This window comes from Salvelinus namaycush, chromosome 16 (genome assembly GCF_016432855.1).
Source record: "Salvelinus namaycush isolate Seneca chromosome 16, SaNama_1.0, whole genome shotgun sequence".
Lineage (NCBI taxonomy): Eukaryota > Metazoa > Chordata > Actinopteri > Salmoniformes > Salmonidae > Salvelinus > Salvelinus namaycush.
In genome coordinates this window covers 29,441,243-29,457,005 of record NC_052322.1, presented here as the reverse complement: position 1 = coordinate 29,457,005, position 15,763 = coordinate 29,441,243, and the positions used below count along the sequence as shown (strand labels likewise).

The following is a 15,763-nucleotide window of genomic DNA, read 5'->3' as shown; positions in this document are numbered from 1 at the left end:
CACCTACGTGAGGATGCTATTCATTGACTACAGCTCAGTGTTCAACACCATAGTGCCCTCAAAACTATTACTAAGCTAAGGACCCTGGGACTGAACACCTCCCTCTGCAACTGGATCCTGGACTTCCTGACGGGCCACCCCCCAGGTGGTAAGGGTAGGCAACAACGCATCTGCCACCCTGACCCTTGACACGGGATGCCTCAGGGGAAGTGCTTAGTCCCCCCCTGTACTCCCTGTTCACCCACGACTGCGTACTCCCTGTTCACCCACGACTCCATTCACATCGACAGGGCTGTAGTGGAGTGGGTCGGCTGTAGTGGAGTGGGTTGAGAGCTTCAAGTTCCTTGTCCTCCACATCACTAACAAACCATCATGGTCCAAACACATCAAGTCAGTCTTGAAGATGGCACGACAACACCTATTCCCCCTCAGGAAACTAAAAAGATTTGGCATGGGTCCTCAGATCCTCAAAAAGTTATACAGCTGCACCATCGAGAGATTCCTGACTGGTTGCATCACCGCTTGATATTTCAACTGCTCGGCAACCGACCGCAAGGCGCTACAGAGGGTAGTGGTTACGGCCCAGTACCATCACTGGGGCCAAGCTTCCTGCCATCCAGGACCTCTATACCAGGCAGTGTCAGAGGAAGGCTCTAAAAATTGTCAGACTCCAGCCACTCTAGTCATAGACTGTTCTCTCTGCTACCGCACAGGAAGCGGTTCCGGAGCACCAAGTCTAGGTCCAAAATGCTCCTTAACAGATTCTACCCCCAAGCCATTAGACTGCTAAACAGTCAATTGGGTCCCTGGACTATTTGTATTGTCCCCTTTTTTTCTGCTGCTGCTACTCGCTGTTTATTATCTATGCATAGTCACTTTACCCCTAACTACATATACATATACATATTACCTCAATTACCTCAACTAACCTGTGCCACCGCACATTGACTCTGTACCGATACCCCCTGTATACAGTGCATTCGGAAAGTATTCAGACCCCTTGACTTTTACCACATTTTGTTACGTAACAGCCTTATTCTAAAATATATATTTTTTCTCATCCATCTACACACAATACCCCATAATGACAAGGCAAAAACATATTTTTAGATTTTTTTGCAAATGCATAAAAAAACAGAAATCACTTATATACATAAGTATTCAGACACTTTGCTATGAGACTCGAAATTGAGCTCAGGTGCATCCTGTACCCATTGATCATCCTTAAGATGTTTCTACAACTTGATTGGAGTCCACCTGTGGTAAATTCAATTGATTGGACTTGATATGGAAAGGCACACACCTGTCTATGTAAGGTAGCACAGCTGACAGTGCATGTCAGAGCAAAAACCAAGCCATGAGGTCGTAGGAATTGTCCGTAGAGCTCCAAGACAGGATTGTGTTGAGTCACAGATCTGGGAAAGGGTACCAACAATGTCTGCAGCATTGAAGGTCCCCAAGACACAGTGGCCTCCCTCATTCTAAAATGGAACAAGTTTGGAACCACCAAGACTCTTCCTAGAGCTGGCCACCCGGCCAAACTGAGCAATCGGTGGAGAAGGGCCTTGGTCAGGGAGGTGACCAAGAACCCAATGGTCAAACTGACAGAGCTCCAGTGTTCCTCTGTGGAGATGGGAGAACCTTCCAGAAGGACAACCATCTCTGCAGCACTCCACCAATCAGGCCTTTATGGTAGAGTGGCCAGAGGGAAGCCACACCTCAGTAAAAGGCACATGACAGCCTACTTGGAGTTTGCCAAAAGGCACCTAAAGGACTCTGACCATGAGAAACAAGATTCTCTGGTCTGATGAAACCAAGATTGAACTCTTTGGCCTGAATGCCAAGCGTCACGTCTGGAGGAAACCTGGCACCATCCCTATGGTGAAGCATGGTGGTGGCAGCATCATGCTGTGGGGATGTTTTTCAGCGGCAGGGACTGAGAGACTAGTCAGGATTGAGGGAAAGATGAACGGAGCAAAGTACAGAGAGATCCTTGATAAAAACCTGCTCCAGAGCGCTCATGACCTCAGACTGGGGTGTAGGTTCACCTTCCAACAGGACAACCACCCTAAGCACACAGCCAAGATAACGCAGGAGTTGCTTTGGGACAAGTCTCTGAATGTGCTTGCCAGAGCCAGAGCGAGCCAGAGCCCGGACTTGAACCCGATCAAACATCTCTGGAGAGACCTGCAAATAGCTGTGCAGTGACACTACCCATCCAACCTGACAAGCTTGAGAGGATCTGCAGAGAAGAATGGGGGAAACTTCCCAAATACAGGTGTGTCAAGCTTGTAGTGTCATACCCAAGAAGACTCAAGGCTGTAAACACTGCCAAAGTACTGAGTAAAGGATCTGAATACTTATGTAAATGTGATATTTCAGTTTATTTTTAATACATTTGCAAAAATGTCTAAAAACCTGATTTTGCTTTGTCATTATGAGGTATTGTGTGTAGATTGATGAGGGGAAAAAACTATTTCATCCATTTTAGAATAAGGTTGTAACGTAACAGAATGTGGAAAAAGTCAAGGGGTCTGAATACTTCCCGAATGTACTGTATATCCTCGTTATTACTTTTTTTCTTTAGTTAATTTTATTTTGCATATATTTTTTTAGCAAATATTGTTTTACTTTAAAACAAATTCAGTATTGTTTGTTAAGGGCTTGTAAGTAAGCATTTCAAGGTATGCTTACTTACAAGTGCCGAATACCTGTTGTATTCGGCGCATGTGACAAATAAAATTTGATTTGATTCCATTGTAGATATGGTGTCTCCTCTCAGCTCTGTGGGTGGTGTGGCTGTGGAACAAGAGAGGCCCATCAAGATTGAGCCTAAGACCCAGGGAGGGCCAGGACAACAGGAGAGCTGTGATCCTATGGCACAGAGAACCTACCCAGAGCAGCTACGCAGGGAGCCTATGACTGACAAGTAAGTACTGAAGACTGAAGCCTTTCCACACTTTAGAAAGTCAATTTTTATGAAACATCCTTTTACCATAGAAAGTGCAATTCATGCTAAATTAAAATCATACTGTGGATGCTCAGACACAAAACAAACAAACTACAGGAAGATATTAACCACCATGCAGAAGATGTAACGTAGGTCATAGGTAGCCTAAGGCAAAGCTTTGTAGTGGACTCAACTATTCTCTTATCTGTCCCTTAGGAGGGGGGGAGGCACAGATAAGATTCCCGGGGGCAGGGTAGCATCTCTGGACCCTGAGCTGCTGAAACCCATGAAGAAGAGGAAGAGGAAGGACTACCTGAGTCCGTCAGAGGAAGAATCTGAGCTGGATGGAATGGTGGGAAAGCCTCGAGTGTCACTTCATCTCACATAAAGCGCGCACAATTTAGTTGCATATTTTGTTGTTGTAATAAGTAAATGATCTCACATGTACGTGAGGATGTTATGTATCAATCAATTTTTTTGTTCAGTATGACCATTCATAGTGTAGGCACTATGTCTTTGTTGTCGTAAATCTGTGTGTTGTATTTGTGGTTCTAGGATTACTTGAAGACAGAAAGCAGACACAACAAAGCAGGTAAGAATCAGCTAAATTGCATATAAAAAAATATATATATTCAAGTCATATTTCAGTTGTCAGAACTCCCATAAGCTTTATGTTGTGTTTTCTGTCTGTGTACAACAGGTGCTGTTGAAGTCCATATGGATCTGTGGACATGGGGACAGTATCTGGAGGAGACCAAAGCAGTGGCAGCTCCGGCCAAACTCTTTCAAGAGGTGGGTTTTATTCTCTTTGGGTACATACTAAATGAGAGAACAAAAGTTGATATTCTTTGCAAAATAAAGTGGGTGTGAGTGGGCTTGTGGGCGTGCGTGCATGTGTGTATGGCTGTGCTTTTCTTACTATGCCCCCTGTATTTTCAGTCTCAGAGAGTCCCGCAGTGCAAAAGCAGCTTCCGCCAAGGCATGAAGTTAGAGGGCATCGACCCCCAGCACCCCTCCATGTACTTTGTTCTGACTGTGGCTGAGGTACTGTGTGCATCGCTGCTCAACCTACAGTCGCATGCTCTTTGAGGTTTGCTTCTACCTCTCTCCCTGTCCTGACTGCTTTGCTTCATACACACTACACACCTTGACTGAAACACTTTGATGAATCACAGAGAGAGATATAAGGGAAGAGACAGGAAGAGAGGAATCCACATAACTGGGGAAGGACACGGAGAGAGACTTGGGGAGACATGGTTTAACTCCTGTCTGTCTTCTCCTGTCTGTAGGTTTGTGGCTACAGGCTGCGTCTCCATTTTGACGGCTACTCAGACTGTCATGACTTCTGGGTAAATGCCAACTGCCCCGACATCCACCCGGCGGGATGGTGTGAGAGCACTGGACACAAACTCTACACCCCCAAAGATAAGAGTACACTGGGCTTTGGTTTGGGGTTGGGCTGCACTTTGGACACTGATTAGTTTTATATTCACATTTTGAATGTGGCGCAGATCATTCGCCCAAGCATCTAAAGTATGTCATTCATAAAGTAACTAATGAGAATGTCCTTATTGGAGTAGTGGTCCAGGAAAATGTCCACATCATATGTTTGTGTCTGTTTGTGCCACAGGCTGCAAAGAGGAGGAGTTCTCCTGGGCCAGCTACCTGAAAATGAGTAAAGCACAAGTTGCCCCTAAAGAGGTGTTTGCCAGCCCTGGAAGAGTAAGTATAAGCATGACTCTTATCCTCAATCAGTGGTATGCATCTGCCTGAAGTAAGTAACTGTAAGCGGCTAATGTGGTGCGTTTGTGTTGGTGGCCCCCTGGTCAGACGGATACGGAGTGTGGTTTTGAGGTGGGCATGAAGCTGGAGGCGGTCGACCGCATGAACCCCTCTCTCATTTGCGTGGCGACCGTGACCGACGTGGTGGACGACCGCTTCCTGGTTCACTTTGATAACTGGGACGACACGTACGACTACTGGTGAGGCCATTTTTCATGTCTTTTTCATGGCTTCTCTAAATTATGAACTGTGCTGTTTTACTAGCCATGATGCCATGATTTAAATTCTAATCTGATTGGTTGATGTTGCATTACCCCATCCAGGTGTGATGCCAGCAGTCCATACATCCATCCTATTGGCTGGTGCCAAGAGAGGAGCCTCCCCCTCACGCCGCCTCAAGGTGACTGACAAAGTTCTAAGATATGACTATAGGTCTAATAAGTGAACTATAGGGAATGCAGTGGAATTTCACACACACCTATGAGCTAGATCCCATGTGCCCCATCTGTCCTGTCAGATTACCCAGACCCAGGCAGGTTCTCCTGGCCAAGGTACCTCGACGAGACTGGCTCTACCGCCGTTTCTGCTGAGGCTTTTAAAGTGGTGAGTACTAAAGACTTGTTGCAATGATATGAACATGGGTGAATACATTTTATTTGACTTGAATCCTTTTTGGTGGGGTAAAGTGTAGTTGTGGACATAATTACTGTTATGAGGTAATGAGTTGAAATCAGATTAACTATAGGGACTAAGTGGCGCTGTGTGATGATGATGTGACCCTCCCCTCTGCAGCGTCCTGCCCATTGCTTCCAGGCTCAGATGAAGCTGGAGGTGGTGGACAAAAGGAGCCCCGGCCTCATACGGGTGGCCACAGTGGAGGAGGTCGACACCCACCGCATTAAGGTCAACCAGTAGTGTGTGTGTTAGGGATGCACGGGTCAGCTGTTTGATCACCCACCCGCAATTGCAAATAACCCTTCTGCAACCGTTCGACTATATACTGAGTGTACAAAACATTAAGCTGCTATTTCTATGACATAAACTGACCAGGTGAATCCAGGTGAAGGATACAGTGCATTCGGAAAGTATTCAGACCCCTTGACTTTTTACACACTTTGTTACGTTACAGCCTGATACAATTTAATTTAAAAAATGTTTTTCCCTCATCGATCTACACACAATACCCCATAATGACAATGCAAAAACTTTTTTGCAAATGTATTTCTTTTTAAACACGGAAATATCACATTTACATAAGTATTCAGACCCTTTACTCAGTACTTTGTTGAAGCATCTTTGGCAGCGTTTACAGCCTTGCGTCTTAGGTATGACGCTAGAAGCTTGGCACACCTGTATTTGGGGAGTTTATCCCATTCTTCTCTGTAGATCCTGTCAAGCTCTGTCAGGTTGGATGGAGAGGGTCACTGCAAAGTTATTTTCAGGTCTCTCCAGAGATGTTTGATAGGATTCAAGTCCGGACTCTGGCTGGGCAACTCAAGGATATTGAGACTTGTCCCGAAGCCACTCCTGCGTTATCTTGGCTGTGTGCTTAGGGTGGTTGTCCTGTTGGAAGGTGAACCTTCGCCCTAGTCTGAGGTCCTGAGCGCTTTGGAGCAGGTTTTCATCAATGATCTCTCTGTACTTTGCTTCGTTCATCTTTACCTCGATCCTGACTAGTCTCTCAGTCCCTAGCTCCGAACGAAATCCCCACAGCATGATGCTGACACCACCATGCTTCACCGTAGGGATGGTGCCAGGTTTCCTCCAGACGTGACGCTTGGCATTCAGGCCAAAGAGTTCAATCTTGGTTTCATCAGACCAGAGAATCTTGTTTCTCATGGTCAGAGTCCTTTAGGTGCCTTTTAGCAAACTCCAAGCGGGCTGTCATGTGCCTTTTACTGAGGAGTGGTTTCCGTCTGGCCACTCTACCATAAAGGCCTGATTGGTGGAGTGCTGCAGAGATGGTTGTCCTTCTGGAAGGTTCTCCCATCTCCACAGTTCTTAACTGACTTGCCTAGTTAAATAAAGGTAAAATATATTTTTTCAATTGTTTTTTTTTATACATTTGCAAAACTTTCTAAAAACCTGTTTTAGTTTTGTCATAATGGGGTATTTTGTGCAGATTGATGAGAACACTTTTTAATTAAATACATTTTAAAATAAGGCTGTAACGTATCAGAATCTGGAAAAAGTCAAGGGGTCTGAATACTTTCCGAATGCACTGTATGATCCCATATTGATGTCACTTGTTAAATCCACTTCAATCAGTGTAGATGAAGGGGAGGAGACCGGTTAAAGAAGGATTTTTAAGCCTTGAGACAATTGAGACATGGATTGCGTATGTGTGCCATTCAGAGGGTGAATGGGAAAGACAAAACGATTTAAGTGCCTTTGAATGGGGTATGGTAGTAGGTCCCTGGTGCACCGGTTTGTGTGAAGAACTGCAACGCTGCTGCGTTTTTCACGCTCAACAGTTTCCCGTGTGTATCAAGAATGCTCTACCACCCAAAGGACATCCAGCCAACTTGACAACAGTGGGAAGCATTGGAGTCAACATGGGCCAGAATCCCTGTGGAACGCTTTCGGCACCTTGTTGAGTCCATGCCCCGACGAATTGAGGCAGTTCTGAGGGGAGGAACTCAATATTAGGAAGGTGTTCCTCATTTTTGGTATACTCAGTGTATGTGATAAAGTGAAAATCTGAGGCCCGCACTCGACCCTAACCCACATACAGTTGAAGTCGGAAGTTTACATACATTTTTCCAACCACTCCACACATTTCTTGTTAACAAACTATAGTTTTGGCAAGTCGGTTAGGACATCTACTTTGTGCATGACAAGTAATTTTTCAACAATTATTTACAGACAGATTATTTCACTTATAATTCACTGTATCACAATTCCAGTGGGTCAGAAGTTTACATACACTAAGTTGTCTGTGCCTTTAAACAGTTTGGAAAATTCCAGAATATGATGTCATGGCTTTAGAAGCTTCTGATAGGCTAATTGACATAATTTGAGTCAATTGTAGGTGTACCTGTGGATGTATTTCAAGGCCTACCTTCAAACTCAGTGCCTTTTTGCGTGACATCATGGGAAAATCAAAAGAAATCAGCCAAGACCTCAGAAAAGAAATTGTAGACCTCCACAAGTCTGGTTCATCCTTGGGAGCAATTTCCAAACGCCTGAAGGTACCACGTTCATCTGTACAAACAATAGTACACAAGTATAAACACCATGGGACCACGCAGCCATCATACCTCTCAGGAAGGAGACACGTTCTGTCTCCTAGAGATGAACGTGCTTTGGTGTGAAAAGTGCAAATCAATCCCAGAACAACAGCAAATGACCTTGTGAAGATGCTGGAGGAAACAGCTACAAAAGTATCTATATCCACAGTAAAACGAGTCCTATATCGACATAACCTGAAAGGCCGCTGAGCAAGGAAGAAACCACTGCTCCAAAACCGTGATTAAACAAGCCAGACTATGGTTTGCAACTGCACATGGAGACAAAGATCGTACTTTTTGGAGAAATGTCCTCTGGTCTGATGAAACAAAAATTTTACTGTTTGGCCATAATGATCATCGTTATGTTTGGAGGAAAAGGGGGGAGGCTTGCAAGCCGAAGAACACCATCCTAACCGTGAAGAACGGGGGTGGCAGCATCATGTTGTGGGGGTGCTTTGTTGCAGGAGGGACTGGTGCACTTCACAAAATAGATGTCATCATGAGGAAGGAAATTATGTGGATATATTGAAGCAACATCTCGACATCAGTCAGGAAGTTAAAGCTTGGTCGCAAATGGGTCTTCCAAATGGACAATGACCCCAAGCATACTTCAAAGTTGTGGCAAAATGTCTTAAGGACAACAAAGTCAAGGTATTGGAGAGGCCATCACAAAGCCCTGACCTCAATCCTATAGAAAATTTGTGGGCAGAACTGAAAAAGTGTATGCGAGCAAGGAGGCTTACAAACCTGACTCAGTTACACCAGCTCTGTCAGGAGGAATGGGCCAAAATTCAAGTAGCCTTCCAAGCTTGTGGAAGGCTACCTGAAACGTTTGACCCAAGTTAAACAACTTAAAGGCAATGCTACCAAATACTAATTGAGTTTATGTAAACTTCTGACCCACTGGGAATGTGATGAAAGAAATAAAAGCTGAAATAAATAATTCTCTACTATTATTCTGACATTTCACATTCTTCAAATAAAGTGGTGATCCTAACTGACCTAAGATAGGGAATTTTTACTAGGTTTATGTCACGTTCCTGACCGGTTTTCTGTTATTTTGTATGTGTTTGACGGTCAGGGCGTGAGTTTGGGTGGGTAGTCTATGTTATGTGTTTCTATGTTTGTTTAGGGTGACCTGATATGGCTCTCAATTAGAGGCAGGTGGTTTTCATTTCCTCTGAGAGTCATATTAAGGTAGGTGTTTTCACATTGTTTGTTGTGGGTGGTTGTCTCCTGTGTCTGTGTCTATGTACGTTGCGCCACACGGGACTGTTTTCGGTTTGTTTGTTCGTTTGTTCGGTTTATGTAGTCTGTTCCTGTTTCATGCGTTCTTCGTGTCATGTAAGTTCTTATGTTCAGGTGCGTCTACGTCGTTTGTTGTTTTGTAGTTTGTTAAAGTGTTTTCGTGTTTTTTCGTCTTTAATTTAATAAATCATGTCATATCAAGAAGCTGCATTTTGGTTCAATCCCTGCTCCTCCTCTTCGGATGAAGAGGAGGAGGAAAGCCGTTACAGAACCACCCACCACATCAGAACCAAGCGGCGTGAATTCGAGCAGTGGCCTGCTACACAGGAATCCTGGACATGGGATGAAATATTGGAGGGAAAAGGACACTGGGCTCACATTGGGGAATATCGCCGCGCTCGTGAGGAGATGGAAGCAGCGAGAGCCCAGGAGCGGTGGTATGAGGAGGCAGCAAAGAGACGTGGCTGGAAGCCGGAGAATCAAGCTCAAAACCGCAGATATGAAGGTACGCGGCTAGCAAGGAAGCCCGAGAAGAAACCCCAAAAATTTATTGGGGGGGGGGGCTAAGAGGTAGTGGGTCTAGGGCAGGTAGGAGACCTGCGCCCACTTCCCAGGCTAACCGTGGAGAGCGGGAGTACGGGCAGACACCGTGTTACGCAGTAGAGCGCACGGTGTCTCCTGTACGTGTGCATAGCCCGGTGCGGGTTATTCCACCTCCCTGCACTGGTAGGGCTAGATTGAGCATTGTGCCATGAAGCCGGCTCTACATATCTGGCCACCAGTACGTCTCCTTGGGCCGGCTTACATGGCACCAGCCTTACGCATGGTGTCCCCGGTTCGCCTACATAGCCCGGTGCGGGTTATTCCACCTCCCCGCACTGGTCAGGCGACGGGGAGCATACAACCAGGTAAGGTTGGGCAGGCTCAGTGCTCAAGGGAGCCAGTACGCCTACACGGTCCGGTATTTCCGGCGCCACCTCCCCGCCCCAGCCCAGTACCACCAGTGCCTACTCCACGCACCAGGCTTCCAGTGCGTTTCCAGAGCCCTGTTCCTCCTCCACGCACTCTCCCTATGGTGCGTGTCTCCAGCCCAGTGCCTCCAGTTCCGGCACCACGCACTAAGCCACCTGTGCGTCTCCAGAGCCCTGTACGCACTGTTCCTTCTCCCCGCACTCGCCCTGAGGTGCGTGCCCTTAGCCCGGTACCACCAGTGCCGGTACCACGCACCAGGCCTATAGTGCGCTTCGAGAGGTCAGTGTGCCCTGTCCCTGCTCCCCGCACTAGCCTGAAGGTGCGTGTCCTTAGCCCGGTGCCTCCAGTTCCGGCACCACGCACCAGGTCTACAGTGCGCCTCATCCGGCCAGAGCCATCCGTCTCCCCAGCGCCATCTGAGCCATCCGTCTCCCCAGCGCCATCTGAGCCATCCGTCTGCCCAGTGCCGTCTGAGCCATCCGTCTGTCCCGAGCCATTAGAGCCGCCCGTCTGTCCCGAGCCGTCAGAGCCGTTAGTCAGTCAGGAGCCGCTAGAGCCATTCGTCAGTCAGGATCTGCCAGAGCCGCCAACCAGACAGGATCTGCCAGAGCCGCCAACCAGACAGGATCTGCCAGAGCCGCCAACCAGACAGGATCTGCCAGAGCCGCCAACCAGACAGGATCTGCCAGAGCCGCCAACCAGACAGGATCTGCCAGAGCCGCCAACCAGACAGGATCTGCCAGAGCCGCCAACCAGACAGGATCTGCCAGAGCCGCCAACCAGACAGGAGCGTCCAAAGCCGTCAGCGAGCCATGAGCGTCCAGAGCCGTCAGCGAGCCATGAGCGTCCAGAGCCGTCAGCCAGCCATGAGCGTCCAGAGCCGTCAGCCAGCCATGAGCGTCCAGAGCCGTCAGCCAGCCATGAGCGTCCAGAGCCGTCAGCCAGCCATGAGCGTCCAGAGCCGTCAGCCAGTCATGAGCTGCCCCTCAGCCCAGAGCGGCCATTTATCCAGAACTGCCTCTCAGTCCAGAGCTATCTCTCTGTCCGGAGCTGCCCTTCAGTCCGGAGTTGCCCCTCTATCCTGAGCTACCTCTCTATCCTGACCTACCTCTCTGTCCTGAGCTATCTCTCTGTCCTGAGCTACCTTATCCCGGTGCTGCCCCTTATATCGACGGTACCCTTTAAATTAAGTGGGTGGAATAGGAGGGTGGTCATTCAGAGGGGGAGACGTAAGCTGGGATTGACTATGGTGGGGTGGGGACCTCGCCCAGAGCCTGAGCCACCACCGTGGTCAGACGCCCACCCAGACCCTCCCCTAGACTTTTGGTGGTGCGTTCGGAGTACGCACCTTGAGGGGGGGGTTATGTCACGTTCCTGACCGGTTTTCTGTTATTTTGTATGTGTTTGACGGTCAGGGCGTGAGTTTGGGTGGGTAGTCTATGTTATGTGTTTCTATGTTTGTTTAGGGTGACCTGATATGGCTCTCAATTAGAGGCAGGTGGTTTTCATTTCCTCTGAGAGTCATATTAAGGTAGGTGTTTTCACATTGTTTGTTGTGGGTGGTTGTCTCCTGTGTCTGTGTCTATGTACGTTGCGCCACACGGGACTGTTTTCGGTTTGTTTGTTCGTTTGTTCGGTTTATGTAGTCTGTTCCTGTTTCATGCGTTCTTCGTGTCATGTAAGTTCTTATGTTCAGGTGCGTCTACGTCGTTTGTTGTTTTGTAGTTTGTTAAAGTGTTTTCGTGTTTTTTCGTCTTTAATTTAATAAATCATGTCATATCAAGAAGCTGCATTTTGGTTCAATCCCTGCTCCTCCTCTTCGGATGAAGAGGAGGAGGAAAGCCGTTACAGTTTAAATGTCAGAAATTGTGAAAAACTGAGTTTAAATGTATTTGGCTAAGGTGTATGTGAACTTCCGACTTCAACTGTATATCGAAAATGCGCTGTACAGTTCCCTTTTTTTCTATTGAACATTTATTGAACAATGACGTTTTTCTTCAACATTTCTTAATTTACTTATTGAATATTTAGGTCTATTGAACAGTATCCTAATGTTTTTCTTAAACCAAAAATGTCAAACAATTTCCTAAATTGACGCCTTGCGCATGGTTTTTATGACCAAGTTTGGGGATTGGGGATTGCCGTGTATTTGGCGCTCGTTAGTCTCTAAAGCTTAGATTTATGCACTAATGCCAGATAAAAAACAACGAAAGAAAAACCTCAAAGTAGCCTATAGATATGAATGAATTTTTTGATACAGTGTCTTGTTTTTGTTACCAGCCCTTCATCCACACAATATTTCATGACCCTAAACCCGCACGCTCGTGGATATAACACGGGGACTACAGGTTATGAGTCAATCTGTGTCTTGCGGTTGTATGTGCCAGTGCCACTACTACACTCCCGTAACTATGTCATTATTATACCATACTCCCACAGATCCATTTTGATGGCTGGAGTCATATGTATGATGAGTGGATGGACTCGGACCACCCTGACACCCACCCGGTTGGCTGGTGTGAGAGTACGGGTCACCCGCTAAAAATCCCACCCCCTGAGTCCAACAAAACCCAACACCTTGGTAACAGATACCATACTTCTCTGACTCTACTTCACCTTGATATGAGTGCTTACATGTTCGGTTTGATGACGTTGAGCTCTGTGTTTGTTTGTGTGTGTGTTTTAATAAGACCCCAGGGAGCCTGCAACCACAGGCCAGTCCAGTTTCTCCTCCATGCCTTGCAAAGTAATCAGCCACTCCAGATCCACCAAGTACAGCTTCCATCACAGGTCAGTACTCGCCAGAAACAGGTCTCTGAAATGCCTATGAAGCAGTACATGTGAGTAGATGATTTCCATACCAACCTTATGATTATGTTATCATGATGTTATAATGAAGTCAAACCTACTTTTTGAAACAGGAAGTGTCCGACGCCTGGATGTGATGGCTCGGGTCATGTGACTGGGCGGTTCACAGCGCATCACTGTCTGTCAGGCTGCCCATTGGCTGAGCGAAACCAGGGTAGACTCAAAACCGACCTATCAGATACAGAGGGGAGCGGAGCCAAGCGGAACATCTTAATCTTTGGCCAAAGGACCAAAAAGTCCCGGTACCATGGCAGGTAAGCCTCATGTTAACAGTGGCTAAGGCTGTTATAGTCGTCGTGGTATATTGCTGTAACCTCTGCTACTGTAGCCCCCCTTCACACCAGTTTCTCTCTTTCTCTATTGTCAGGATTGGTCGTCCCCCCAAGTATAGAAAAAGCCAGCATAGAGGTTACCAGAGTGAGTATCACAGTTTTATGCTCTGTACACATACATACTGTGTCCATTTATGTCTATGGCCACACTCTGATTATATATAGCCTCAGTATGAGTTTACTGCATGCTATATACAGTATTCTGTGTGTATGTGCTACATGCGTTAATATGTGTGATTTTGTGTGTGCTGACGTATATGTGTGTGTTTTCCTGTGTTGCAGCGATAGCCCCAGAGGGTATGTGCCCATCTCTGTTCATGTCTGCCCTGTCGGCCCACCCGGACCGAACCCTGTCTCTGTGCTGGGAGCAACACTGCAAACTGCTGCCGGGCGTCCAGGGCATCCATGCTACACAGGTGGCAGCATGGACCGTGGAGGAGGTGAGAGCTGTAAAACTCACCCTGAGGTTAAAGTTCTCCGTCACTGCAACAGATTCCCAGTTTGAGGGGGGATTATGATTTTGGGTTAAGAATAAATAAAAACACTCCAGGCCACACCTGAACATCTAAAACTAGACGAAACGTATGTAGACAGGATAATGAACCTATAATGAACCTTTTCAAATAAAATGGATGCACTCACTACTTACTGTAAGTCGCTCTGGATAACAGCGTCTGCTAAATGACTTAAATGTAAATAACTGCCCATTTTCTGGCCCGCAAATGGATTTTGACAAACACATCGGTCGTAAAAAATCTGTGCGGCCCTCGGTGGAATTTTGAAATCCTGATGCGGCCCTCAAGCTGAGATCGACTTGCTTTAACCCCTGTACTTACCCCTATTTATCTTTGGCTTCAACAAACGGGTGAATCAGAGTACATTGATAACTCTTTGTGTTCTGTGTAACAGGTCTTTGGATTTGTCCAGAAACTGACTGGTTGTGAAGAACAAGCCTGTGTCTTCAAAGAGGAAGTGAGTACGATGTTAATTGATAATTAAGTATGAATTAATGAAACAAACAAGAGCCCATTTAGAACAGCTAAGTCAAGTCATTTAAGTTACATTCTGTTGTCCTCTATTGTTGTTTTTTTTTTTTTTTTTTTTTTTTTTGTTAAATTATTTTAAATTTTATCCCCTTTTCTCCCCAATTTTCGTGGTATCCAATCGCTAGTAATTACTATCTTGTCTCATCGCTACAACTCCCGTACGGGCTGGGGAGAGACGAAGGTCGAAAGCCACGCGTCCTCCGAAGCACAACCCAACCAAGCCGCACTGCTTCTTAACACAGCGCGCCTCCAACCCGGAAGCCAGCCGCACCAACGTGTCGGAGAAAACACTGTGCACCTGGCCCCCTTGGTTAGCGCGCACTGCGCCCGGCCCGCCACAGGAGTCGCTGGAGCGCGATGAGACAAGGATATCCCTACCGGCCAAACCCTCCCTAACCCGGACGACGCTAGACCAATTGTGCGTCGCCCCACGGACCTCCCGGTTGCGGCCGGCTGCGACAGAGCCTGGGCGCGAACCCAGAGACTCTGGTGGCGCAGCTAGCACTGCGATGCAGTGCCCTAGACCACTGCGCCACCCGGGAGGCCCTATTGTTGTTTTGTTTGTATGAGAAACTTTTTTATATTCCTGTGATTGAGAGTTTCTTGTATATTTCTCCTCAGATGATTGACGGGGAGGCCTTCCTATTACTGACACAAACTGACATCGTCAAAATCATGAACATCAAACTTGGTCCCGCCCTCAAGATCTCCAACGCCATTTTAATGTTCAAGAGTATTGACGAAGGCCTCAAGTGATCCTGTCCCCACTCGGCCAGAGACTCCGTGACTAATCATCATGTGCCAAAATCATCCAGAACCCTACCCCTGTTATGTGTTTGGTGTTCAATACCCATCAGAGAGAGAACAGGAGAGGGGGCTGAGAGATGAAAGTGGGGTGAGAGTGGAAAAGAGATGGGGACAGAACTGAGAAAGATAAATAAAAAGTGTAAGCAAATGTTTTTATAAGGTTGCTTCACTGGTCGTGCAATAAAATTAGTAAAATCTTACCTGAAAGTGTAAGGAGCGTCGAAAGATAAACTTTTGTCATTTATGCAAAATATATGGAATTATTTATGTGGGATGATGTTTTACTGCAATTTTTTGTCACAGATTTGAAATCCAGGGGGATTTTATGCTGCTGTTCCTATACTTGGTCACTAGATACAGCATATGGACAGTTTCTAAGACCAGAAAAGGTTTAAAGTTTCTCAAGTATTGATTTTACGTGAGATAAATTCTAAATCATGTTTCAAAATATGAACTTTGTTTGGAACATTTGAAAAGGTTTACATTTTCAGTCAGAAATATCAAGATATCTGGGGGATTTATTGTTTT

At 46.5% G+C, this 15,763-nt stretch overlaps 1 protein-coding gene across 1 annotated transcript; it reads left to right on the top strand.

Moving 5' to 3' along the window:
- The first annotated feature begins 2,765 nt into the window (after positions 1–2,765).
- On the top strand, positions 2,766–15,448 carry LOC120061616 (lethal(3)malignant brain tumor-like protein 1). Its single transcript, XM_039011521.1, has 18 exons — positions 2,766–2,929; positions 3,167–3,302; positions 3,506–3,542; positions 3,651–3,742; positions 3,890–3,994; positions 4,240–4,396; positions 4,581–4,672; positions 4,781–4,932; positions 5,056–5,132; positions 5,250–5,335; positions 5,525–5,635; positions 12,622–12,763; positions 12,873–12,972; positions 13,104–13,304; positions 13,418–13,467; positions 13,665–13,822; positions 14,292–14,354; positions 15,050–15,448. The coding sequence occupies exons 1-18, from the start codon at positions 2,766–2,768 to the stop codon at positions 15,182–15,184; spliced, it is 2,058 nt and encodes a 685-aa protein (XP_038867449.1). The 3' UTR covers positions 15,185–15,448.
- The last annotated feature ends 315 nt before the right edge of the window (positions 15,449–15,763 follow it).